The 27,372-nt window shown below is 38.1% G+C and overlaps 1 protein-coding gene across 2 annotated transcripts in view; it reads left to right on the top strand.

Annotated features, from left to right (window-relative positions):
- The window catches only part of LOC146442006 (DGAT1/2-independent enzyme synthesizing storage lipids-like), a 51,336-nt gene that overhangs the window by 2,669 nt on the left and 21,295 nt on the right, over nt 1-27,372 (top strand). For both annotated transcript variants that reach the window (XM_085052859.1, XM_085052857.1), the window contains exon 2: nt 21,573-21,744. In XM_085052859.1, the coding sequence (XP_084908985.1) occupies nt 21,736-21,744 (9 nt within the window). In that variant the 5' untranslated portion in view covers nt 21,573-21,735. The remainder of the gene's footprint in view (nt 1-21,572; nt 21,745-27,372) is intronic.

Genomic DNA, 27,372 nt, shown 5'->3' with positions numbered 1-27,372 from the left:
TAGAAAAGAACCTTCACTGTTTCCTTGAAGGAAATTATTGGACTGGATATGTATCTGAATATAATAAATCAAAAAGTTTATCAAAATCTCTTTTTAGAAGCAAATTATTAAATTAAGAAATTAAGAACAGTATTTAAGCAGAGTAAAATTTTCTAATTTACATGTTACAAAAGACAAGTAATTCTATCACCTTTATGTAGTGGATAAGCTGAGAGAAACATCTGACAGGATTTGTCAGTGAATTGCATTCTCTCTTAGGAAGAAGGGATAGGTAGATCTAAATTTCCTCCTTGAGAATCTCTAATCTCTGTAACTCGTATATTGACAGAATTGACTCAGCTGAAGAATCTGGACGATTTTCTGCAACTGTGCCCTGCTGCTGGCTGATCAAAATGCCATTTATAATGGTCTTTTTACTTGAGTTTTTTCTTCCTGGCACTCAGTACCTTTTCATTCTTTAGCTTCACACTTACAAGAGAAAGATGTCTTGAAGGGGCATTATTCCAATGAACTGTGGGACAAAAGATCGCAAATGGTGACATCTGTGGAACTTGTATGGAAAATTATGGCAAGGTAAGTGAGGGTTTTTTCTTTTAGCTTAAAAATAGTCTCTGATAAAGAGGAGAAGATGGAGGAAATGTCACTTCACCACTTGCAGATGTACCCAGAAGGACATACAATTGGATTAAGCTTCAGAGACCCTCCAGTCCCTCAGAAGGTGTTGGCCAATGTACAAATGACCAAATACTCAAATGCTATTCATCACTTACAGAATTTGAGGTCTCACAGTAATATCTCCTTTACACTTTTTTTGATAAAGATGGGAGTCCACTGAGCAAATGCAGATCACAAGATCAGGGTAGTTTGACATATTATTTTGTGACCATCTGTGAGAGAAGGGGTTTTTTATCGTGTCAAAGTCCCCTTTGACACTTAGATATGACTGATCTGGCACATGAGAAAGGAATTTTATGTGGTAATATTATCTCAGGGGGAGTTAAACTCTGACCTTCCTGAAAATTTTTCACTTCTAATTCTTGTTCAGCTTTTGCTTTTATTTTGAAATACATAGAATCATTTAGGTTGGAAAAGACCTCTAAGTTCATTGAGCCCAGCTATTAACCTAACATTGCCAAGCCCACCACTAAACCTTGTCCTATGTGCTGCATCTGCACGTCTTTGAAGCACCGCCAGGGATGGTGACTCAACCACCTCTCTGGAAAGCCTGTTCCAATGTTCTGCAACCCTTTTCATGAAGAAATTTTTCCTAACACCCAACCTAGACCTCTCCTGGTGCAACTTGAGGCCATTTCCTCATGAAGGAAATTCCAGCTTGGACATGAAGCTACCCCAGATAGATTGGGTATTCTTTTTAAATGGTTGATGAGCCAAACAAATGTTTAAAAAGACACAAAGCAAACATGGTATCCAGACAGGTTATTTAAGTCTGTTACTTAACTATACAGTGCATTCTTGATCTCCTAAATGCTTTTTTAAAGACACCTTAAGTCTCAGCCTTCTAGTAATGGGCAGAGTCCTCTAATTACGTTGTAGCTGTACTCAGATTGTGTCGTTAGCCAAATCTGTGGGAGACACAGGTTCTTGTAATCATTGTAGTTGCCTTAGCTGTTATGGCTTGTTCAGTATTTGCAATTACAGTGGAACAATAATACTGTTAAACAGTAATTACTTCACTTTCACAGAGCAAAGTGAAAGTGTTTAAGAGAAAATCTATTGGAAAATGATAATAAAGGGGTACTTCAGCCACAGCTCCACGTTCTGTGATTCTAGGACAGAATATGAGTTTTAATTGTTCCTTTTTTTATACAGTGAAAGGCTCTGGGTTTCTTTGTTGTTTTCTTTGCTTTTGTTTCGTTTTGTGGGGTTTATTTATGTGTATGCAGGTTTTGGGTGGGTTTTTTTTTTTATGTCTTTTCTGTTTCTTTTTCTGCATAAACCAGGTCAAACAAGCGTGTGACATTTTACCAGAGTTGAGAAAGTCCCACAGGTTGTTGCTGGCATCTTTAATTCTTACATAAAGAATATTCTAGCTCACACTTGGACGCAAAAGCCAGAAAAACTACAAAGCTAACAGATAACTTTATTAATGCTTGTACTGTGGATTTGATTGTCCCTCGTTCCATAGATCTTTCCAACCCAAATGAACACTGCCAGTGCCTGCTGCGGTCAAAGCACCTTTGAATTGTGTGGGAACTGTAATTAATTGGAACAGTACCTGTTTGGTCTTGCCAGTTATCAGACACTGTTAACCTAATACTTCTGTTTCTTCCCAGTGTAGTCTTGGGTTTAACTTTTTTTATTCCTTTTTTTGTTGGTGGTGTGATAGTAAATGCAGTAAAATTATATCCAGTTCCATAGCCCTAGATAATGGGCTGGATCTTTTATTTTACAAATGAGCACTATTCATTTGCACCTTTAGAAGTGCTGCTGGTGTACTTTAAGCCAAAGAAGGCCACATAATAGGACTGTGAACACATCAGGGACGTCTTAAAAATTAGTTTGAAGATGTGTAGTTTTTATTCTTCTTCATCATAAAACATATCAATCATGTGATTGGGTTTTTATATATATTCCTATAAGTAAGTTTTATAGTGCTTTATTGAAGGTCTGTTTTCCCATATATCTCTGAAAATTATAACTTTATGTTTCTCTGTTGCTTATTAATTTTTACCTGTGGATTTGTGGACTTCTTGGCATTGTATGAGAGCCCTAACCATAAACACATTATAATAAATAACACGTACATATTCATTGAAAAGATTGTTTCTAATCTAAAGAGGGAATTGCAACTTTGTACAAAGAATACAAGACTTTTCATGCTTTCAGGCCAAAAAGTGATACCAAAGAAAGACAATTCAAAGGACATGGCCATAGGCGAGTGTTTAAAGAAACCATTAATTTTCACCTCAACAGCCACCACTAACCACAAAACAAGATCCTGCTGGTTTAAGTTACTACAGGGTAGTAAAACTAATGTAATGGCTTTAACCTGCCAAGAAACAGGGTGGCAAATGAGGGACATGCCCTTGCCTATCTGCAATAAGGCCGTTTAATGATAGTCCTTCTATTTAATAAAAAGGAGGTCTTCCATAGAGGGATCTTCCTCTGGAACTGAGCTTATTCCTGCTGAGGTCCTGATCTGCAGATTCAAGGATGTCCTTCATGGAAAGTAAATGTCTGAAGTCAGGGCAAGCTCTAGCAGTAATAGGCTGGCCACATGCTAGAGCTTCTTTTTAGGTTGAAAACTGTAGGTGACCAGTAGCTTTATTATTTTCTTTCAGTTAAATTCTTAACAATTATGTGTGTATTTCTTTCATGGGATATTTGAATTATATGTTTTAAATTGATTTTCTGCACTTCATTATTAATATTTTCAATAAAGTTCCAGGGGATGTGTTGTTTCTCTGGATCTAATCATTGAAGCCTCTTGCTTTCCAGCTCATACTTGAGGATCCAAAAGCTTTAGCTACATTTTACTTTTCAATGCTTTTGTTGAACAGGAAACTTTTATTTCATTCTGCTCTTTCTGCACTATCTCAGCTCATCAGTTATTTTTAATTTCTTCAGTTATAACATGACAACTATGAGAAATTGGAGATTATTCACTTGGGAGGTATTTCCCCAGGTTCAACAGCTGGGCTGCAAATAAGACCAATGCATGTGAGGAGAGACTACTTACTGAAACATAATTTGGAAATAAATTTCCTTTTTGTAATACAGGCTCATATTGAGGTGACCACATTAAGAGAGGAATGGCAAAGGAGTCCATCGGACTGCAGCCAGCAACTCTCTTTGAGATAATCAGAGCATCAAGAAGAAGCATGTTAATGTCTAACTACATTTCTCCTAGGAAATGAAATAGTCAATCGTCTGAGTTAAAGACCTATTGTAACTTGAGTGCGATTCAGGGGTACTTAAGCTAATTGCTCATTGTGTTTTTAATAGCATATGACTTTTTTAACACCAGGGAGTGCGGCAGGGAAGACTTGTTTTGCTTAAGTGGTTTAACTCAGATCAGGATCTAAGTGGTTTACTGATTTATTAATGACACATAATTAGCTGGCACTCTGAACTTCACCTTCTGGATCAATATCAACAGGCTGACAGATAAACCAATGTGCAAAACACTTGCAGGATGTTAAAAAGCACCTATAAGTTTCTAAACTCCCTAATCCCCACCATTTCTAGTCCCTCAGGAGCACACTTCAGTGTGCACACATCTCTCTTACAGGAGAGGGGGTGACAATTACACCCCTCTCTTTTGGCTGTGCATGTCCTCATACTGGAGAGAGGGTTGCTCTGTCCTTGTGTGTCCCAGTGCAGCTCTCTGCTGTCTGCTCCTCTGTGTGCTGGCAAGAAGGCACTCCATGGGCTCTGTTTTTCTGCTGTTGCACCCCATCCTGGGAAGAGACAGGACACGATGGCAGCGGGGTGACTCCCTGACTCAGACAGCTTCTGGGACATGGATCAAACTGCTGTGCTGAGTGCCTTCCACTCCCACATCTTACCCTGCAGTCACAAATTTCCTTCCAAATGTTATACTTCTCCTCAAGCTGATTCTTTTCTCAAAAGCCTGTTGGTAATCCCCTGGTTGCTTCTTAATTGAGCGAATCCCTCTTGTAAGCAAACATTATCATTATTCATTTCCTGTTCTGGGGCAACCTTCTCTCAGACTAGGCAGTTTTGGGTGTCTTGTCTTTACATGATGTTTGCACTCTCCTTTTATACTATTCAAGACAGGTCCATCAGGAAGTTTTGTTATCTTGAAACTCAACCGCTATAAAATTACTATTATAACATTTTATGTTTTTGATGGGTGAGGAGCTTCCTGGCGGTGTAAAAAACACCAGATGGTCTATCACTCACCACAGAGACATCCTTGGTGACTCCTGCTTCATTGCTGGTTTACCCAGCATGAGGCACAGGCTCTGTCACTCCATAGCTCGTCATCTCACAGTTAAAATATTCTCATTGTATGAGATTATGCTAAGTAAGGAGTATTTAAAATTAAAATATTTTTATGAAACTCACAGATAAATATGTACATTCAGTAATTCTTGTAAGAAAAGAGTGACATAAAGGGACAAACCAAAGAGGGTGTCACCCTAGTCTCTTTAGCCACAACCAACTGTAGCTAACCACGACTGAGGAAAGAAAAAAAAGAATAAGCCATGTATGCTATGGCAGTTCCCCTGATAATGATATGATAACGCTATAATATAAACTTGAATGATATATATTCTGAAACAAGGCCACCACCAGGGAGACAGGCTTGGCAGGGAGGTCTCATCAGGTTCCCCAGTGCTGCTTCCCTGAACTTTGTGGCAGATGTTGAAAGAGGCTAGAGGGGAATATGGAAGGATCTGAGCAGAAACACCCTGAACACAGGGCATTACCAGTCTTGAAGGGAGAACATCTCCTGCCTGAGAGCTCCTTGGCCTCTCCCTCCCTTCTGAGGTTCAGCTTGAGGGTATGAGAGAGCTCTGATAGACACAGGAGGATTTCTGGAAAAAACGAGGGGCCATGGCACTTGGGCACTCCACAGACAGCTTCAAATGCATAAATAAGGGACTTTAAAGCAGAGGAAAGGTCTGAGACAAAAGCAGAATCTTTCCCACCATGTGCAAGCACCATGAGATGATCTGAGGAAGGTGTCGTTTGAATCTATGGTATCAGATAAAGTGAGTGACATGTTTATGAATCAGAGAAGTGCGAAGCTGATGTAAAAGCCTGCAAGTGACATCCCGCTAGTCTTCAGGGATTCCTGTGTAAGTGATGAGAGACTAGACCACCAAACTGGTTTTTAAAATGAAAATAAATCAGACATGAGCAGACTATCCTGGAAACACTGCCCTTGCAGCATTTCAATAGATTTTGCAACTGCTCTTGTACTGCGAAGACCAGAATAAGAAGAGCTATAAAGCTGACATCAGATGCACAGCATAACAGTTCATAATATTTTTTTCCTTTTAAATAAGTCCTGTGCGTACAGGTGCTTCACTTTCAGCACTAGAGAAAAATCCTAGTAAGTGATTTTTCACTGTGCAGTTCACTCAGCTCTCTTGCTGTTGTCAGTGGGATTAGGGCTGTCTGTACTACAGCACTGGTAGCTTGTGAGTCTCTGCAAGCAAGAGGGGTTTTGCCAATGACTTTCAAAGGTCTTTTCTGATAGCAGAATAATACTGCAGTGACTGCAGGGAAATGATCATAGTTTCTGCTGCTTATCTGTTCCCAGTAGGATTCATTTACCCCAGCTCCTTTTACCTGTCAAAGCCTTAGCCATGATCTTTTATTAACTCTCATTTTCTTTTTTTTTCAGCCAACACTTCTTCATACCTGTGCCTTAGCACAGTAAATCCTACTATTTATTAATGACATTCTTAGTTGTAATCTCTGTTAGCAGCCCTGGCCTCCTTCCCAGGATACTTTTGACTTAATTTATTTTGAAAAAGCACTTGCGGGAGAGCTGTGCAGCTTTGAACTTGGTGTTCAGAAGTTAAAACAAAGAAAGAGCTTACAGTGCACTGGGCTACATGACAGACTTCTTTAGAACATCCCTGTGGTTTTGTTAGCAGAGAGGTTTTAAAATAATTTTGACTTGAAATTTCCAAATTAATATTAGTGCAGGTTTATAGTGGCATGCATTTTCATACTTACTTTAAGTTACAGCAGGTCAAAAATTAGACTTTCATTTTCCAGAGAAAAACCTTGGAAATGTTCTTTCAAATCACTGCTATTTAAACTGTTGAGCAATATGTAATGAGTAATTGCAACTTGTTTTAAAATAGCTCTGCTGTTTGAGAATAAAAATATTTCCTGATCTTTATTGTTGCTGTTTATTAGGAATTCAATATGAAGAGATGCTATTTGGTAACAGATTTTTTTATACAACAGGAAAGGAACTGTCCAGTATCATCTAGTTATTACATCTCCTTCCAAGGGAAATGTATGTTAGGTCTTGTTCTGGAAAAAGTATTTCTTTGGGCTGGCTGAAGCCTCTGCATCTTTGGTATGTTGCTAAAATGTCACCAAATACAAAACAATGTAGCAATCCAAGGCAGTCTGTAACTATTCAGACTTGTTTGTAAGCTTCAGAAGATGCTGCAAAAGTCTCTGAGAATTCTTGAGTTTTGAGCTGAAAATGCAAATGCAAACTTGCATGAGGCTTTCAGTCACAGTGCTACCTAGAAAACAAACAGAAGGACTGTCCATAGGTAAATTGACTTTTTGGAAGTGTTTTTAAATGAAGAATTTTGAAATTGTGTGTGTGTTTTGCTTTTAGAACTGTCCTTTTATTACGAATCTAACTTCCACATTTCTGCATTAAGTGTAAATTTTTTGGTGACCCTCCTCTGTGGATATGCATGTGCAATGCAACTTTCTTTTTAATAATGATGACCAGAGGAAAAAACCATTAATTTTAATACCACTAATAGGAAGTAGCTCCCTGCACCTGATTGTATTGTATGCAGAAATACCATGTTGTGCATAGAACAAGAAAGAAATAAAGTCTCAGGTGCATATTTCTTAAGCAGCTTCTTTGCAAAGTGTAATGAAGTTTGACCACAAAAGTTAGTGACTCCATCACTAGTACAATTTCTTGTGCTCAGTCTGTGACAATTTCATCTTCATCTTCTCAATTTTCTAACTTCAGAATTATTCCTACTTGCTTCATGTGCTCATTTATTTTGGTGTTACTTTTAAGTGTGAATTTAAGTTCCAGTTGACAGCATGGTACATATATTCACGTATTTATGAGTTACACAAACTGGCGCTAAAAAAGCTGTTATTGAATTGTCTTGTAATAACTACACAAGTGTAACAGGAGCACTATAATCAACAAATTTTAGGCCCCTGTAATAAAATGAGCACTACACAAGCAAAACATGCCATATGCTATGCTCTTGATTTTTCTTCACATAATTTTGACCACATTGGCATTCTAAAATATTTGAGTGCCAAGACTCAATGATAATTGTGAAAATATTTATTTCTTGACTGCCCACTGAATCTTGACTAATGTGTGTTTTCAGTTATTGTGTCCTCAGCATGCTGTAAGGAGTTATGCTGTAGGATGCCTTGCCTAAAGCTGTGATTTTAAGTTTTTCTTTCTGAACACCTGACCCTTTATAAACAGTGGGATGCAGAAACCACACTGGAAGGACTCTGCTTATTGCTTATTATCGTGATGCTGTTCTTATAGATTATGGTTGATTTCTGCATTAACACAGCCTGCCTCTGCCACTCAGTAACTGATCACTTCATCAGCAGGATACTAGGTAAATACTTCTGTGGTAAATAAGATGTTTAGAACTTAAATTTGTAATCTAAATTCAGACAGCAGCCTTCATACCACAATATGCAGGGTGGACATCCTGTTTTTCTGTTCAGTATTTCATTTATGCTCAATTCAGACACAGACTTGTCAGCTGGAAGAATTAATTACTTAATTATTTTTACAATCATTTGATGTCAGATTTGCAAGGAAAAGTGTGCACCATTTTAAATAGCCTTTTACATCAGCATAACAAATGGATTTCATATACAATAATTAAATCATGCTACACTGCTGTGTATGAGAAAGGGCAAATACAGGTTTTAAGAACTGCAAAGAAAAAGGGGACAGCATAGCTTTGGCAGAAGCAAGAGGAGTTCAAAGACACCTTACTCAAAGAATGACCCAGACAGGAGATGGAACTCTGCTCAAGGATTCAGGTTTTTTTGTTACCTCGAGTCCAATTTGGTGCATTGGTGACTTAGAGCTTTGACAATATTATTTTTGAGCTTCAGGACAGTACCTGAAGATATGTAAGATGTAAGATAAGAAAACTAATAAGACAATCAAAGTGTAATTATTGAGGTGGTAACTGCTGGTAACTGACCGACAGAAAATAGCAAGAAAAGAATTAGAGAGTTGAAAGAAAATGGTGAGCAATAGTATTGCATGGTAGTCCCAGCCATTCATATGTTTTGTTAACCAGTAAATAATTGCTGGGTAATTTTTGAGCTGTATATATACTGTTCCTAAAATCTCTCTGTAAATGATGAAATATGACCAAGCCTGAAGAATGAGAGATAGTGAGGGTCTCTCTATAATCTGCTGAATGTACATGAGACAGTCTCTCATCCACCCCAGTGGCTGGATTGGTTGGAAAGCTGTGTGAGTTCTGCCTTCTGCCTTCTGATTCCTCAAGAGAGCAAAACAGACTTCTCTTTTGCAGCATGAGCATATGGCTACATGACATATGTATTTGCCCTTTGCAGGCAGATGCCTCTTAGAACCATGCCATGCCTCTACATGAAATACCCTGTGGGTTTAAGATCCTGGGAGCCCAATTTTCTGTAGAGTAACAGGGAAATTTTTTTATTTTTGCAAACAAACCAAGTTCACACTGCACATTTTTAGCACTGTGCCACTAAGCTGTGTCAATTTTGTGTGATTTTTTATCAGTCTGTTTATCAGATATGTGATTGGATTGCAATTTTAGGATGAGGCACAGATAATCTAATAATAATTAATTTTATATGCATCTACATCTCAGATTGTTGCAACTGACATGTCCATTGTTTCTACAGTTCTGCCTCAGGACCAGAATTGGTTTTTCTTTGAGCTTTTATCCCATTTTTACCCATTCTTCTGTGAATATATCTCAAGTAATTTAGTATATAATGCTTATGGCATACAGCTGTCAAGTATAGATAATTTACATATATAATATTATATTATAGATTCACTCAGTTTGAGTCCAAAATGTAAACTGATCAATTTATGTTATCTTACACATGAAGATGTTCCTTAATATCAGGAAGGGGAATTGTACTTATTAACATCTAACAAGTGCATCCAGAAGAGGGCACAAACACACATTTTTTCTTAAGAATATTAGACATGCTGTACTACAATAGACCAGAAATTCCAGTTAGCCCAATATGCTCTGAGAGAGGCAGTAGGAGATGCTATTCAGGAAGATCATGTGAGTCTGGCCATTTTCTCTTTTATTGTGTATTACTGCAGCATGCAGAAATATTAGGAATCTAAGAGGGTACATTTTGCCTGTCCTGTTTAAGGACCAGTTATTAATGTCTAACACTTTGTCTAAACCCTTTTTGAACCCATTGATAACCTCTGCCTTTATGAGCTTCTTTGGTAGGGAATTCCAGAAGTCCAGTGTCTGCTGTGTAATCAAGTATTTCCTTTTATCTTTGTTTAAACCCATCTCCTGCTAGTTTCATTGAGCTTGCCTTAGTTCCAGTGCTGTGGGAGTTGATGAAGAGTTCTCTATTCACCTTTCCTGCTGCCTTTATGACACAATAAACCCCAAGCATATTCCTCTCCTCCTTCTCCTCTGAAACAGTGCTAGGGAGGTTTTTTGTCTTCTCAAAAGAAAGATGTTTCACTCTCTTAATCATTTTAGTTGCCTTTCCCTACACTTTTTCTAACTTGACTGTGCTCTTGTGAAATACCCGAACTACAAAAATTATAAAAGATTTGGGTGCATCATACTTTTGTATGGCACAAAATGACACTGTCTGCCTTGTTTTCTGATTGCCTGTAAACATTCAGGTAATGATTTCAAACAACCATCAATGATAATGACAGGATCTCTTTTTTGAATTATGAGTCAAAGGTAACTTCCTTCAAAAGGCATTTTGCAACTGATCACACACAACTTTCAATTGTTGTAATTTATCAGTAAAATGAGCTGTGTCGTTACTTAATCCCTGTGAATTATTCAAGGAACTGGCTCTGGAACTGATTTTGAGCTGCTTTGTTCAAAAGTTTTGAGGAATTTTTATAGGGAATAAAATAAAACAGGACAAATGTTGCCAGAAAGAAAAGTACCTCCCTAATGGCATTTCAAAATATCATCAACAGATAGGAATCTTAATACTAGAAATGTATGCATTTTAAGTTGTTAAGAAACATATGCAGGAGGCTGGTCTCTCAGGGATAAACATTGCCTGAACTTCAAGATAATAGGGTGCAAAATGACAGTCTCATTGCACCTCCAGATGGGAGTACCAGGATAAACACCAGACCAAAGAGCTGTGTCTCAAAGACAAGCCTTTCCCTTATAATCTTACTGTTAAGAAGAAGCACCATTAAATGTAGAGGAGGTAGATATGCATAGCTGGTCATATCCTGTCTTGGCAATCAGGTCTAATTTTAACTTAATTATGTTGTGCTGTGGTTACCTAAACCAACTTAACATTGCAACCTGTAGCCACTTCTGCCAGAGGTAAGAAGTCCAGCATTTCTACACTTTTTGCTTACAGCCATTTCCTTTGGGTTTCTCTACTTTAACCCTGCCTTGTGATCTAACTTAGGCAGAAACAATATATACTGCAATTTTCCCTGCTAAAAATCTAGTTCTGTTATTATTTTCCTTGCTGCTTTCTCTGAGAATGCCTTCCACTTGTTCTCTGGATCAGGTGCTGACCTTTTTGTGATTATCTGGTACTTAGCATAACTGGGTTCACAGTTCTGTGCTTTTAGATACTTATTAGGTCTTACATCAGGGGTAAAACAGACCATGAAGAAGAGAGGAAACAGGGAGAGAGAGCGTACCACACACCACTGGTGAATAGCTTCAGGTATGTGGAAAAATTGCAGGGAAAGGATCAGATGAGATTTTATCTTGCTTTCAAGAAAAATGCTCTAACCAAATATAGACCAAGTTTCCCCAAAATTTGCCCTGAGGTATACAGGCAGATTGATAACAAAAATCCACTAGCAACATACAGGGCAAAGTGAATGTTGCAGCCAGATTGGTTATCACCAGAGATGCTGAGATAAAACAGAAAGAAGAGTGAGGAATTAAATTTCATCTGCTTTAAGTATATGACCCTTCGACCTAGGTAAAATAGAAGAGAAAAAAATCCCATCTCATAGCAAGTTAAGCATGAAGGCAATTTGTTTAAATTAAAGGGCAATGTTGTCACAAGATAAAATGCTTATCTTGGTAATAAATACATATAAATTGGAAACAGCTTTAGAAAACATGATTCTGGAATAATGTCCTGGATGTGGAAAACCTAAAGGGTTTTAAAACTGAGTTTGAAACATTTTGGAAAATTATACAGAAAATTCTCAGGGAGAAAATTAAGTTCTTATATATTGCATGTGTTACAACCTCTGAAAGAGTAAGAAAAAGGGACTTTAATTTGCAGCTGTGTAAGAGAATTCACAATTATATTGATCTATATGTCAGCTTCTGCTGCTTGTCTTTGGAGGCTCTTCCTGCCTATTTCCTAATCTTTCCACTTCTTCCCCAGCCCTGGGCTTGCAGGACAAAATATCTTTGTGTTTCCATTGACATTAAAACTGCCAAGAAGTATTTCTATGTTCAGCATTAACCTCTTTGGCAAGAATTGCAGTCAACAGAGAACCTTTTCTTAAGTTAGTCTGGCAGGGACAACAGGGTTTTTCCACCATCTGGGAGTTTTCTTCAACAAATTCCTTCGTGTTGCAGACACCTCTGTCATTGACAACTCCCTTAATCTGTCCTGTTCTAGTCCTGTGACACTTAATTGCTAAGGCTCTTGACCTCTTATTAAAATTCTTAAGCTAGCTGATGTGGAAGCATCATGTGCCATTGCAAGTAGAGTAGATGCTTTATGGGCTTCTTCAGTAGCTATCTGCCTGTTCTAGAGATTTCTGGAGACTGGACTTGTGCAGATCTTTTCAGTTCTGTGTTTTTATATTGCAAATAGGAATTGAGTAGCTTGTTCCTTTTAGAGTTATTCTGCACACTGATGGCTCTTTTTTTTTCCCCTGGAAAGTATAAATTTCATCTCTGCTGAACACCATGAAAATTAAATAGAAAGACAGCTATATTTATCTCACCTAATTTTATGGATTTAGATTTGTTTGATCCAGCTCTCCTTGACTAAACAGACTGAGAAAATCACTGGGAAGGCTTGAGGGAAAGATGTTGCAACAAGGCAAGTTTGATTTGGACATACAGCCTACCTTTTGGACATCTTGCATTTCTCAAGAAGGATGTCACCTAGTGAACCCAGCCGTGGTTAATTACTGACTCACCTCCTGCCTGAATTAGCTACCAGCATCCACAAGGCTGTGAACTACTATTCTGAATCCCTTGGACAATCAAATTGGAGATAGTTGAGAACAGAATTAGGAGAGGAGTAGTTAATTCAGTGGTTAGCCAGAAACAGATGATAGACATTAAAAGAAGGTTGATGAAATGACATATTTTAAGGAAAAAGAGAAGTAGAGGTGAAGTTATAGTGTATTGCTGGTGCACCTATTCAATCCCTCTAGTTTTTCAGCTCTTCAATACAGATAAAATTCTGGTGTTTTTCAATAAACTACGCTATTTAGCTAAAATTCAGAGTTCTAATAGAGAACGTTATAGTGTTAAGGTCTAGGGCTGTGAAAGAGATGCATACTCTGGACTAGCTGTAAAATATTTTTCTCATCTGAGTAAGATTTGATGAGATAAAAACATTCCATCAGAGACATTACTGCTCTTGCCTGGGTAAAGAAAATCACTGGCTGTAGTTCTGGATCTCTGTTCTCTGTGGCAAGAGTGACCATAGGTCCCCTGAGGACAGGAGGCATTGGACTTGCGAGTAGTTCTGAGGAATCAGGCAGCCTCGTGTCTCTTGCAGTTTCTCTACAGACCAAGGAATATTTTAAAAAGAAAACCACTGAGGAAGCACCACCCAGCTTACATATATTCTTTGAGCAGAAAAAAAATCGACCAGGTCAAATTTTTTGCCAAAGGTTAAAAATCCCACTTTTTCAAAAATGAAAAGTATTGCTTGCTAGGTTTTTTTCTTCTATTTGCATTTATTTGTTCAAAACTCTGATGTGTATTTTTCATATGACAGATGAAGTTACTCTTATCTGTTCTCCTGAGTAAGTTGTCTATGTTTGCTTTTACTAAGCAATTAATCTTGAATGTTATTTAATGAGAAGAAAAATGACAAAAAATATTTACCATTAAGTTTATCATCATTAAGTTAAAAGGAAGAGAGAATTTAAAAACCAAAACAGTGTTCTTCAAGCAGGAAAGCAAAAGAATGTGGAGATGTTTACAAGAACTTCGTATTACACCAGCATAGAAATTATGGTTACAGAATTTAAAATATATTTCCAGTAGAAATTAATCTTATTCCTGCACTTAACAAAGAAAAAATAATAGTGTGAGAAGTGAGGATATGAATTTACAGAAGATTTAAAAAAAAGTTGTTCTGGATTTTCGTTAACACCAGTTAACAATGCATTACAGATATAGTTTGCAAAAACTTAGGGAACTATATTCACACTTCTGATAAGAAATTACATGTTGGAGAAGAAATATCCATGCAAAGTGCAGCCAATCACTTGGTTTCTCTTCTACTGGCATAGCATAAGAAGTGTCAGTCCATCAGTGGTTCTTTATCGACTCTTGCTTGAGAAACTGCTATCATCTCAGGATGATCTCAAAAATATTTTAAGCAATAGTGGATTAAAAGTAATATTGTAGCCTTTCACAAAATGTATTTGGAGATCTATTCTCTTAGAGAGCACATGTTGTTCCTTTTTTAAAGTCTAATGCCACTTACCCTCTGGAGTAATTTTTTCTTTCTAGGAACACAAGGACTGAGATCAGTGTCTTGACACTTAGTAGAGTTGCATGAAAGTCCATGAAGGCATCCATCGAGGCTTCATGAATGTATACCTCAAGAAGTCAGTACTATCTATCCAAAATGCCTTAGACAAAACAGTTAAAAAACACAAAGAAGACTGAAAAAAAGTGCCCCAAACTAGAAATTAGTAAGACACATTTTGGGGAAGAGAAGGAAGCAAAGCAAATCTGTGTTATGGCTATGCAATTAATTAGGAAATTACTGATCTTGTCAGAAAAATCTGTGAACTCATCACAGAAGTGCTGGTCAAAGAGCAACTTTCAAATACACTTTTGCTAATTCAAGCCAGATATATTTAGACAGGTAAGATTTTGCCAGCCAAGGTGCTGATACTGAAGAACAAATGCTTTTTTGCAAGGTAATATAGGGAAATACTTTGAGTTAATGGGTTATAGCAACAGACCCTAGGTCTAACAGGGGAAGTCATGGGATTGAATCCTGATCTCTCTGGACTGCATGTGAAATGACTACCCTTCAGAGAAATCAGAGATGTCTGAACTTCCTTTAGAGCAAGTATAGGCAAGATGACATCTTGGGTCTCTGCATTGTATTTTTATAATTTTATATATCTCAGGTTGGTTTGGTTTCTTGTTTGGTTTTTTTTTCCCCACAAGAATTCCACTGAATTTTATGTGAACCTGCTCAGAATTTGGATATGATGTGATGATTTGGGAAGACAATAATAAGGTAGCTATTCTGAGATTAGGATGCTATGAGTCTCAGCAGAGCTTTTTGAAAGTTTCAGATCACTGTTGCAACACCTGGGTATCTTTTTCAAAATACTGTTGATCCTTTTGTGGCCATGAAGTATACATTGTCAGAGATGAAAAATAAGACATTTTACCCTCCAAATGTAAGATTTGTTTTCGTAACCAATTGGGAAAAGAGGCAGTTGTCATCATACACAACTTTTAAAAATGCCTGAAGGACTCTCGAACTTTACACAATAATAGTAGCATGTCAGTAGAACATGTTTTTCCAAAGTGGCAGATGTCCAGTTGTTCTATGATAATAAATTTTATTCAAACTGCCTTTAACTTCCTCAAACTCTCCATTTATGCTGGGAGTGACCCCCTTATTAGGTTTCTCCAGCTCTAGACATAAGGCAGGCTACCTTTGGTGCATTTGGTGCCAGACACAAATAATTTATACAAACAAGGGCTGAATAGAACGGATGTTAAGATTTGCTAATATAAAGTCACAAAGTATAGTAGTCTCAGGTTCACTGCTACTACTCATATAGTAGTGTAGTAGTCTCAGGTTTGCTACCACAAGATTAGCTGATCTCTTTTGTAGATGAGCAAGGCATAATTTTCCTTTCACTGGATTCACACAGTAGTTGGTGCAAGTGGGTGCAGATGCATCAAGACATTAAAGGAACTAAAAATCCTTTTAACATCATTGTTGTTATTCTAAAAACTTATTTTAAGATAGGAATTTTTATGATACTCTTCTTAGAGAAAAAACAACCCTCAAAACCTTGGTCTGTATCTAGACTTATGTAAAATATATCAGGAAATATATAGAGCCTTTCTGTATCAATATAATGTCAACTGTTACGCAAGATTATTTACAAGCACTGCTCTACCCAGGATGATTAATAATATTATTATTTCCACATCTGGGCGGTGTTAATGCAAGAGTTAATTATTTGTTATAACTTTGATTAAGCTGTTTATGAAGCTTGACTTTAATATTGGCTCTCTGACTTATCGTGTTTAGGTAAATGACACCTCTACTGGTTTTAAAGTTGGTCTTGGTGCACAGATGAGAGAGCAGTTAGTGGTTTGTTCTCTCACTTTTACTCTAATGAGCTTGGTCAGTTCTGAGCAGGATGAAAAGGGATCTTGAATCTTGAAGAACTCCCTGACTTTAAGGAGCTTCTCATACTGACCACATTTGTGAAGGTCAGGACATGCTTTTACACTGAGGCAGCATGACATGGAGGCACATCACTGAGGCGAGAAAACCAAGAAAAGAAATATCTACACAAGTATTGAGGTTTTTTCTTATTGACTCCTTTCAGCTTTACATTTGGCAGAACTGCCTTGTTGGGTGAAGGATTCAAAGACAGTTCTGAAAACCCTATAGGGTGTAGGAGGGGACCTTTGGACTTTATTACTAGAAGACAGAACTTCTGAAAGTCCTGTTAACAGAGTAGGCTATCTAGCAATTTACCTACAGCTCATGATGTTGTAGAAAACATCAGTGTAATCACAACTGCACTTAACTGCTTAAGAAATATCCTCTGTTTTTAAGAGAAACTTAAAAAGGACAGATTTTTTTTCAGGTACTGTGTAACTCACTAATTCAACCCCATATTTTCCAATAAAAATGGTAAAAATTTCATTAGCTTCCTAGCTGAGGTTGACAGGAGTAAGTACATCCTACCAGGAGCAATGGCATTTTGTTTGCAATTTCAGTTGTCAAGTTTGGAGCTATGTGGACAACTAGTACCCTTGATGGCTGGAAACAAGAGTGATCTCAGCTGTTCTCTGAGTCACATAGCACACAGGCAATCACAAGGCCTAGGGCAGCAGATGACAGAGGACATTAATTCAAGATTAAATCTGTAATACCGCGACCAAATCATCAGGGAGTGCACTTGGTTTTTACCTAACAATTAGAGGTAATAACAGAGCATTTAAAAACATATAGATATTTTTATAATCTCCAACCAGAATTAATTATTTCACTCCTTAGGGATTTGGTCCTTGGCCATCAAAGGTCAGTAGGCTAAGACTATTTCCGGCAGGAGACAATCCTGACTCTGTCCTGTATCAAAGCTGCTGCTTTAAGAACTATCCAGACTATGTCAACTCTTAAGTATTCTGAGCAGCAAAGCTACTGGAGTCTTGAAGGTATGTGATCCAGGTTTGCATGCTGGCATGCCCAGTCTGCAGAGCTTGGAGAGTTCTCACTATTAAATTATGTGGACCGTGATTTCTCCTGCTCCCTTCATGCCCAATGCATGAGTCTGTGGGATGGAAAATGTCTGGCATCAATCAAACTCCCTCCTGATGCCAAAATCCCAGAATCCAGATTCTTAGCAGATCCTGAAAGAGAAAGAACGAATGGCAAGAAGCAAATATCCACAAAGGTAACACACTTTAAAAGACTGCAGCTGGGAGAAGTCACTTGCTCTTTTAATTTCATGTGGCTGTTTATGTGCATATTAAAACTTCATGGGAGACTTTCAGGAGTTGTTCGCAGTTACTGAGTTATGGGTTTCATAATCCTGGAGGTAAATAAGAAATGTGGAAGGCTTTATCCCTGGAGAAAGTCCTTTTGGAAGGCTCAGTAGTGGCAGAGTGGTTGGAAGCAGTATGGATGCAGTTACAGAAAGTTAGAGGTGACAAGTGGGCAATGTGAGAATGGCAGTACATCCTCAGGACACAGAGGCCACAAACACAGCTTGAACGCTGGTGGTGTGGGCTGTGATAACAGAATACACTTCTATCCACCTCAGCAGTGTCATAACGAGCCTTGATACAATCTGCTCTGTAGTCCATATGGGAAAAAATAGTGTTGCAGAGGGAAAAAGACATGGCCTTCTTGGTATTTGTAGCATATACCTCAGTCTCAGAGTTGTAAGGTTTAAGAAGGAGCACAGGTAATTTCTCTGATTAAATTTTAACATCTGGGAAAAACTTGTCTCAGAGGTACCCAACCAAAAAAAAGAATACTGCATGTGAAAAAGCAGACACACTGGTTTTGATCTCTTTCAACCTCATGGAAACTGTTACCATTGGGAAAAACACCTTCCTGAATATATGTAAAGATGAATAACTTATCAGGGGCTCAATAGCCTCTATTCAATAGGTGAATACAGGAAGGCTGCAAATATGACATCAGGCCTTTATTAAGTGACAGGCTTCTGCAGATGGGAAAGTTGGCCAATCCCTTTAAATAGTTGTGTATAACTTGATATGAAAATATTGGAATATATATTTGTGGAAATATTGAAATACAGAAATGCCATGCAGTGGCCAGAATTAATTACCAGAATAACTACCAAATGATACAGTTCTTGACTGACCCAAAAATATTGTAGATTCCTTCAGTTCTAACCAAGAGTTCAGAATGATCAAAAATCAGCAGGTAGAAAGTGGCAAGAAAACATTACACTGATAATCTAATTTATTTTGTCAAATAGATTTCATGATCCATTTTTATAGTTAGCAAGAACACAGAAAACTTGGTTTCACAAGGAAGGAATGAGCATTCTATGAATGCAGATGAATCAATATGTCAGGCATCCCTTGGTTGGAATAGAAGAGCACCACAGAGTTCTGTGCTAAGCTGGGAAGAAAAAGGCAAACTCTTCGGATTTCTCACTGAAAAAGACAGGGAAATTTGTACAAACCCCATTTAGTAGTTTGTCTTTCTTTTTCATTCAGATGAAAGCTAAATTATCAAATTAATTTTAATCACAACATAAAAGAACATGTTGGATTGACCAAGATTCCATAGTTTTCTCATAGGCAAAGGCAGCAATCAGTGATGAGAGCATCTTTGGGCTGCACTACCTCCTATCTATATTACTGTATATTGTATTAGTATAATAATGTACTATAAATTTATAAGGGGCAAAAGAAACAACTATATCAAAGTTATTTGTCCAGATCAAGGCCAGCATCTTAACTGGAAACACCATCTTATGTCCTGCTGGTCAATGACTTGAATGGACAGTTCTGTGGCTCAGACTCCTTGTCCAAAAGTATCTTCTAGGAAAGAACTTTGGGGAAAATAACTCTAGTTTTCCAGACAGGAAAAGGAAATTAGTTAAATCCTTAAACAGAGGGAGGTAGTACTTTTCACATAATACCCTCAGAACAAAGTACGAGAAGGACGATTTTTGTGATTCAAATTATTTGGTCTGAGGTGGCCAAGCATAGGCACATTCATATGTTGGACATGGGAATGAAGATGTGTGAAAATACAGTACATGTTTTCAAAATGAACTGCACCTAAAATGAATTCCATTTTCATTAAATGAATGGCATTTTAAGTATAAACTATGTATTTTTAGAGAAACCTTATTTTAGATTCCACAACTGTAAAGAAGCCCTAGAGATATATGAATAGTACGTAGATTTTTCAGGTGTCCTCAGTCTGCTAGAGCAGTGTAAAAAGAGCTCAAATGTGGATGTGAGCAAATGATCCTGCTCTGATGAATCAGCAGCGTTACTAAATATATCTGTGGCAGACTGAGTGAAGTGAATGCAGTTTAACACATTGCAGCAGGTCTAGTTAATTCAGATTTTATTCTGAAACATGTAAAAGATTGTATTTTTTCCTTCTTGGATAACTCTAGTTTAGAATCATATTGAATTAATTTTTAAACAAAGTTAAAAACCTGGAGTTTTTATAAGTTTTCATTAGTAGCCACTGTAGTTACAACTGGGTTTGGCTGGGATAGAGCTCATTTTCTTCCTAGTTGCTGGTACAGTGCTGAATTTTGGGTTTAGTATGACCATGATTTTGATACACACTGATGGTTTAGCTTACCCTGAGTCGAGGACTTCCCAGTTTCCCACGCTCTGCTGGTGAGCAGCACAAGAAGCCAGGAGGGAGAATGCCAAAACAACTGACCTGAACTAAGTTTTCATTAGTAGCCACTGTAGTTACAACTGGGTTTGGCTGGGATAGAGCTCATTTTCTTCCTAGTTGCTGGTACAGTGCTGAATTTTGGGTTTAGTATGACCATGATTTTGATACACACTGATGGTTTAGCTTACCCTGAGTCGAGGACTTCCCAGTTTCCCACGCTCTGCTGGTGAGCAGCACAAGAAGCCAGGAGGGAGAATGCCAAAACAACTGACCTGAACTGGCCAAGGGGATGTTCCACAGCAGATATTGTCATGTTGAGCATATAAACTGGGGGGAGTTGGCAGAAAGGGGCTGATCACAGCCTAGGGGTAGGCTGGGCATTGGTCAGCAGCTGGTGAGCAATCGTATTGAGCATTGCTTGTCTTTGGTTTTATTCCACTGTCTCTTCTTGTTATCTCCCTTTTCATGGCTGTTATTTTATTATTATTATTATTTACTTTATTTAAATTATTAAACTGTTCTTATCTCAACCCACAGGTTTTAACTTTTTCTGATTCTCCTCTCCATTCCACCTGTAGGCCTGGGGAATGGAGTGAACAGCAGTAACCTGGTGCTTAGCTGCGATCTGGAGTTAAACCATGACACAATGGAACCTTAGATACCAATATATTCAATATAGAATAAAGTCACTGTGTTGTTAATCAGCTATGTAATTCATTACTAGCCACAGAGGTATTGAAAAATCCTCATTTGATTGGGTACAAGGTATGGCTGATCACTGAAAATCTAGAAATTGAAAATCCAGAAAAAAAGAAGCACTTTGGTACTTTTTCTAAAAGGAAAAGAAGACTGAAAAACATGCAGGTGAGATAAATGGTTTAAGCCAGTCTAATTAAGAAAGAATTATGGTTTTGATTCACTTATTACTAAAATATAAGCTTAAGTGTTTTCCCCATTTTTCAGGTTCCTTTCAGCTAATAGCATTGCCTTTGCAAAATTACTGGAAATAATAATTTATTATTGTTTAATTATGATGATTACTTTATTTTACGTACTCCTGCTGAGCTCCTAAATATTTTGTTGTCATGCATTGAACATCTAAAATTGCACCCAAGAAAATGGATGTGTATCTGGGATAACTACTAATTTTATTGGACTATCAAAATGCTTTAATTTATCATCTTTCAATCCCTTCCAACAAAAAAACCTCTATCTCCTGAAATGTCTATTTGCTTTACAGAAGATAAACAAACAAAATAATATCATAACAAAATAATAATAATTATCATGTTGGAGTGTTGTGGGGTAATCTCTCTCACTAGGTTGTTTTTTTTTTTTAGATTGTTACAGACAAACATCTGTGAAGACAGAGGCACAGGCAGCACTGCCTTAAGCAAGGGGATAGATCTGATCCCCTCTTGAGGAGATCCAGTTTCTTCCAGTCCTACTGTGGCCATGGAGGGTTGAATAGAAGAGTGGGGCAACATTTTTGTCGGTAGAGTGATGACAGAGGTGATTGTCACTGCTCTTCTATGTTCAAATCCATCCAATGTACTTGAATTCACTTCTCTCTGTTACCAGGACTAGACACAGGAAGGTCTGGCCTACCTGTGATGGTAAAACCTGGTCTCAAATACAAGAAAATATAAAATAGTCCAAAAATTGTGCCATTATCTATGAATGGGTGGCTTATTGAAGAAATGGTTCAAATGCCTTAGTGCCACTGGACCAAGCATGTTATTGAGGCATTAATCTGTTGTACTATAAGAAAAACTGCCCCAGTAAGAAACTTGACTTCAACTTCTGACTCCTCATCAAACTACAGGTGACATTTGTCACCTTTCTGGACGGGTTTTCTGGTTTTATTTAAGAATTAAATGCTCCTGCAGTCTGAAATGATGTTACAGTATTTTCTCATTTGTCTTTAAATATGTTCTCCTATGAGAAAAACTGTAGTTTCACTCAAAAACCAAAACCAAACCAACCAACCAACCAACAAAAACAACAACAAAAACCACCCAAAAAACAAACAAAAAAACCCCACGCCCCCCAAAAAACCCAACAACAAAAAATCCAAACAAAAAACTCCTCAAATAGGTTTTAGCATTTTCTATCTGTGTGGCTTAGTCAAGATTATAGTTCACATAACCATTTTTTAATGATGCAGAAGAAAACATCCATAAAATTTTAATTTTAGGCAGAATATTTGAAATTACAGTTTCATAAATGTCCAAAACAAGTACTTTGAAGCATAAAGCATCCTAGACAGATCCATTCAGCAAAACCCATGCTTCTAAAAGGTTTCATGACCTTCCAGCCCTTCAGAAGGCTGCCCTGTTTGGTGTGTACCTGTTGCGTGGGCAAGGCAAAAGGGTGTATAAAGGGAGGCATGTCACCCACACTCGATATTACAGCTCATCTACTTCATTTTTATCTGTGCAAATTCTGCCCACTTAGACAATTGCTACATATACACCCACTCAACTGCTTGCAATAGAAAGAATGTTTTTATTACAGTATTTAACTGAAGTAATAACTAGAGCAAAACCATCTAACCTCTTGACAATCCAGACCCTAAATTATATCAGAATGTTTATTTTGGGATTTGATGGTGAATGCTGTTTGTAATGTTTGAAGTGGTGCACAATCAGTCAGGAGAAGTGGGACCAGCAATTATACCATTCTGAAGGGAAGACCTGACTGTAGCCCAGCCATGGTATGAGCCTAGCTACTCTACGTAATGGAAAATGTCTAACGAGATAAGGCCATATGCTACTGTATCTACATGTACATGAGTCTAGAAAATCACCATGTATTTAGGTGCATGCAATAATTAATAGTCATATTATTTGTATATGTATCTCGCAGTAACATCGCCACAGGGCAAGTACATTAAATACATTTCAGTCCTGCTAAAAGATGTACACTTTTGGCCATCAGTAGTATCTTGACTGCTCACACCGCACTGGGCTTGGTTCATTGTGCTCAGAATGGCACTAAGGTTTCAGAGAAACTATATATGCATGGTTTTGCTGAGGTATTGTGGGTGTCGCAACCCCGGAAATAGTGTGCAACTACTGCAAACATTCCTGAACCTCTGTTTGTATTTGGGATAAATTGTTTTTTCCTCCCTCTTCTCTGGTCTTTAGATAGCAGGTTGTGTGTGACGCAATTGTTATGGTCTAGAGGCAAATTTAAATATTTTGATGCTACGAACCATATGTTGCTCTTGTTTACTTTACCAACTGCTTATTGAGCTTTGAGCCATTGACTCAAAGACTAAATAGTTCACTGTGACACAGGACTGAATGGATGGAAATCACCAGACATATTTCTGACCTGAACCTAGGCTGACGTACTATGAAGCATAAAAAATGGTGTGTGATTATGTTCAGAAAATGTCACCTTTTAGTATCTAAATATCTAAATTGCAGGTGAGTTGTAAGTAGATGGCATTTAAGGTCCCTTCCAATACAAACCATTCTATGAATCTGTGATCTGCAAAGCCTCTCTATATGCTATATTTTTCTCAATATATAGCATTAATTAAACTAATATTATAATTAGACAGAAAAACTCATCCTACTTCTCCTACCACTAGAAATATAAACAGTGCAAGACTATCAGTGCAGGCAATGAAATTTTATGGCAGCTGCTAAATTCCAGGAGACTGGAAGGAAAGAGAAGTGCAAGGGAGTAATGAAAGTTGTGTGAAGAAAGGGTGGGAATTGTGAAACATCAGTGGGGTTTGACAGATATGAGTGTGGTAAGAAGTTGGGGAACAGCCTTTTCTTCAAAAAAGCCATGGTGTATAAAAAAGCTGGGAATGACAGTGGCATTTCCAGATAATGAGGCTGTGGAGATTCAATAGTTTGGAGTCAATGAAAGGATGCTGGGAATGGTGTGCCTAATGAGAGAAGGGAGATTTCTTCGGTGACATGGTGATAAACTGGGCAAGGAAACTAGGAACCAAGGTGATGGAGGTCAGGCAAGACTTGTTCAAGTAAGACAGATTAATGTTGAGAATAGAAAAAGAGATGTAGAAAGGAGAATCTCAGCCTAAGAACTGGTGCTGAGAAAAAAATAGGGAGTGAGAATAATGGAGACTGAAATTAGGTAAGAAAGGCAAGGCAGGAAAATTATATGAATGTCAGTAGAGTGGAGATACATTGGAAAAGAATGCAGAGGACACTTTCAAAATATTAAGGTGTATAGAAAAGAGAGATAACAATACCTGCCAGAGACCATGTTTCCTTATAAACTGGATGAGACCCAAAAATTCCTGATGATTCATTTCATCTCTGCTATCAGGTGAAAACCATTAGTAAAGTATGCATGACAAGAAGGCAGGATGGGAATGTGTGGTATAGTGAAGGGACTCCCTTCTGTCAAGCTTCCAGCTGCAATGGTAGGACGTCTCCAGCTCTGCAGGCTGACACCACTGTCCCTGCCAGTAGTCAGAGGCTGAATCTGGAGCCAGCTGGCCCATATTGACAGCTGTGGAAGAGAAGAATTAAATTGAAGATATGAAAAATAAATGGGGAGACTTGTGCAGCAGAACAGCCTTGGCTCTCAGGATCTTGCATATGTAAGATGGATGGCTTACATAGAATACTGGATGAAGGAGCTCTTCCTGGAGCTAGAAGTAAGTACTCTGTGATCTGTGTAAGTACTAAGTAATCTGTTGCTCAGATTAACATCTTCTGCTTCAAGACAAATGAACTGAGTTAGTTCTTAGACCACTAAATCTTAATGTCAAGTGACTTTTTGTTTTCCTCCAGGACAGCAGCGATTCTTGCAAGCACAGGCTACCATCAGCCTCGGCAGAGTTTGGCTTGATTCTGCTGATTTTACATAGCAAAAACAGAACAAGTTTTCACAATTAATGTCTGGATTCCCTTGCCTGAGCAATATAGAACCTTACACCATCTACAGTCAGCAAATTCAATCTACATAACAGCTTTCCAAGAATGTTATTGGGGGATGTTTCCTTCAGGATCTAAAGGAAAAGCACATTTTCTTAATCTTAATCAGTGAAACATCTCTCCAAGAAAATAAAAACTAATTATTCTTTGTCTTGGCACCCACCTCTAAAGCTTCCAAGCCTGCCTGCAAACAATCCCACATCTGTGGTGCCATCCTAATTCCCACATTTTAGCATCAGTGATTGATATATCTAGAAGGTCAATGTTGAAAGAAAAAAAAATCATTCGAGTTTATTGAGACCTCAAAGACAGTCATCTCTTCCCATCACTGCAACATTACTGGCTGAAATAGGATCCAATCCTAAGAATCCACAAAGGCCACCATTGCTCCAGAATGGGGTGAGTAGCAATTGCTAATCCTGTCTAGGTCCTGGCGTATATGCTCAAACAAGCATTAAGAGACAGGAGGCAAGACTGAGGCACTTTTTTTAAAACCAAGTAATCAGTTTCTTTTTGTAAGAAACTTCATAGCCTCCAAGCACAAACTGTCATTTTATGTTAAGCATAGAATCACTTTGGGTAGAAATGACCTTTATGATCTATTCCAAGCATTAACCTAACACTGCCAAGTCCACCACTGAACCATGTTCCTATGCAGCACATTTACACATCTGTTAAATACCTCCAGGGATGGTGACTCCACTACTGCCCTGGGCATTGTGTTCCAATGCCTAAAAAACCTTTCAGTGAAGAAATTTTTCCTAATATTCAATCTAAACCTCCCCTGGTGCAACTTGACACGATTTCATCTTGCTTGAGAGAAGAGGGATCACAGGATTTGAGGTGAGATCTCACCAGTGCCAAGTACAGTGGGACAATCCCTGCCCTGGTCCTGCTGGCCACACTGTTGCTGATCCAGGCCAGGATGCCACTGGTCTTCTTGGCCACCTGGGCACAGCTGGCTTACATTCAGCCACTGTCAACCAGCACTCCCAGGTGCTTTTCCCTCAGGCAGCATTCCAGCCACTCTGCCCCAGCCTGCAGAGCTGCACTGGGGTTGTTGTGACCCAAGGGCAGGACCCAGCATTTGGCCCTGTCCAACCTCATATCATTTGCCTTGGCCCATCGATCCACCCAGTCCAGATCCTGCTACAGAGCCTTCCAACTATCCAGCAGACCAACACTTCTGCCCAATTTAGTGTCATATGTGAACTGACTGAAGTTGCACTCAATCCCCTCATCAAGGTCATCTAGGACCCTCAATACTGAGCTCTGAGGAACACCACTTGTGACCAGCTTACAACAAGGTTAATCATTCCATGTTCTACTGGAATCATCTTCGATTAAGGTGAGCCAGCTCCAAGCTCAACTCACCTGCAGTGTCATGCAAAAAACACCAGACTGGGACTGCCAAATTCTGTAACCTGTTTATTTTCAACTTCCAAATATCAGTAGAAACTCTAATACTTTTCTTGTAAACAGATTCATAATTTATATTTTTCTTGCTGGAAAATTTACTGGAATATAAAATGTGGCCAAGTGTTACTGCCATTAACTCCCATTTATTCTGTGCTTTGACTGACCCTTCACTGAGTTACTTTTCCACCTTCTTACTTCCAAAATTATTTAACAGCAATAGGTATATCTCATTTGAAATTTCATTTTGATAGGTTAAAAAAAGCTACATGCCTCTGCCTTGTCTTCAGTCTCTTTTCTGTCCTTGTTTCAATCTAAATTAATCTATATAAACAAGGAGGAAATAGAACTAAATAAAATAGCTGTTAGCTGTAACACTTCACTAATCCTACCCGGAACTTTGTGAGACAAACCCTAAGGTTATATTTACCCTTTCCAAAGCTTCATGCCATTGGCAAGACTGCCTGGCAGCATTAACAATTAGAAAAGGAAATATGAGTTCACCATTTCTCCACATCTCGAACACCAGTGTTTTAACACATGTTTGTTTGGAACACACTGAGTAGTGCGGAATACAGGAGACTCCTAATTATTCTTAATTTCTCAAATATAGGTGTAAAAATTGCTATTCTTCAATTATATGGTATTCTAAACTCTACAAAATCAGTAGAAATTCCTTACTACTGGGCCTGGAATTACATCTAGACATTGTTCTTGCATAGATTGAAAAAACTAACTGGTTCTATTCTGACCATGTCTGAAATGTGATTTTTCATTTCCATTTTATTATTTCTCCTCC

The sequence above is a fragment of the Lichenostomus cassidix genome, chromosome 2 (genome assembly GCF_008360975.1).
Source record: "Lichenostomus cassidix isolate B80296 chromosome 2, HeHo_3.0, whole genome shotgun sequence".
NCBI classification, from domain to species: domain Eukaryota; kingdom Metazoa; phylum Chordata; class Aves; order Passeriformes; family Meliphagidae; genus Lichenostomus; species Lichenostomus cassidix.
The sequence above is the reverse complement of the archived record's forward strand: the minus strand, read 5'-3'. Positions and strand labels throughout refer to the sequence as shown.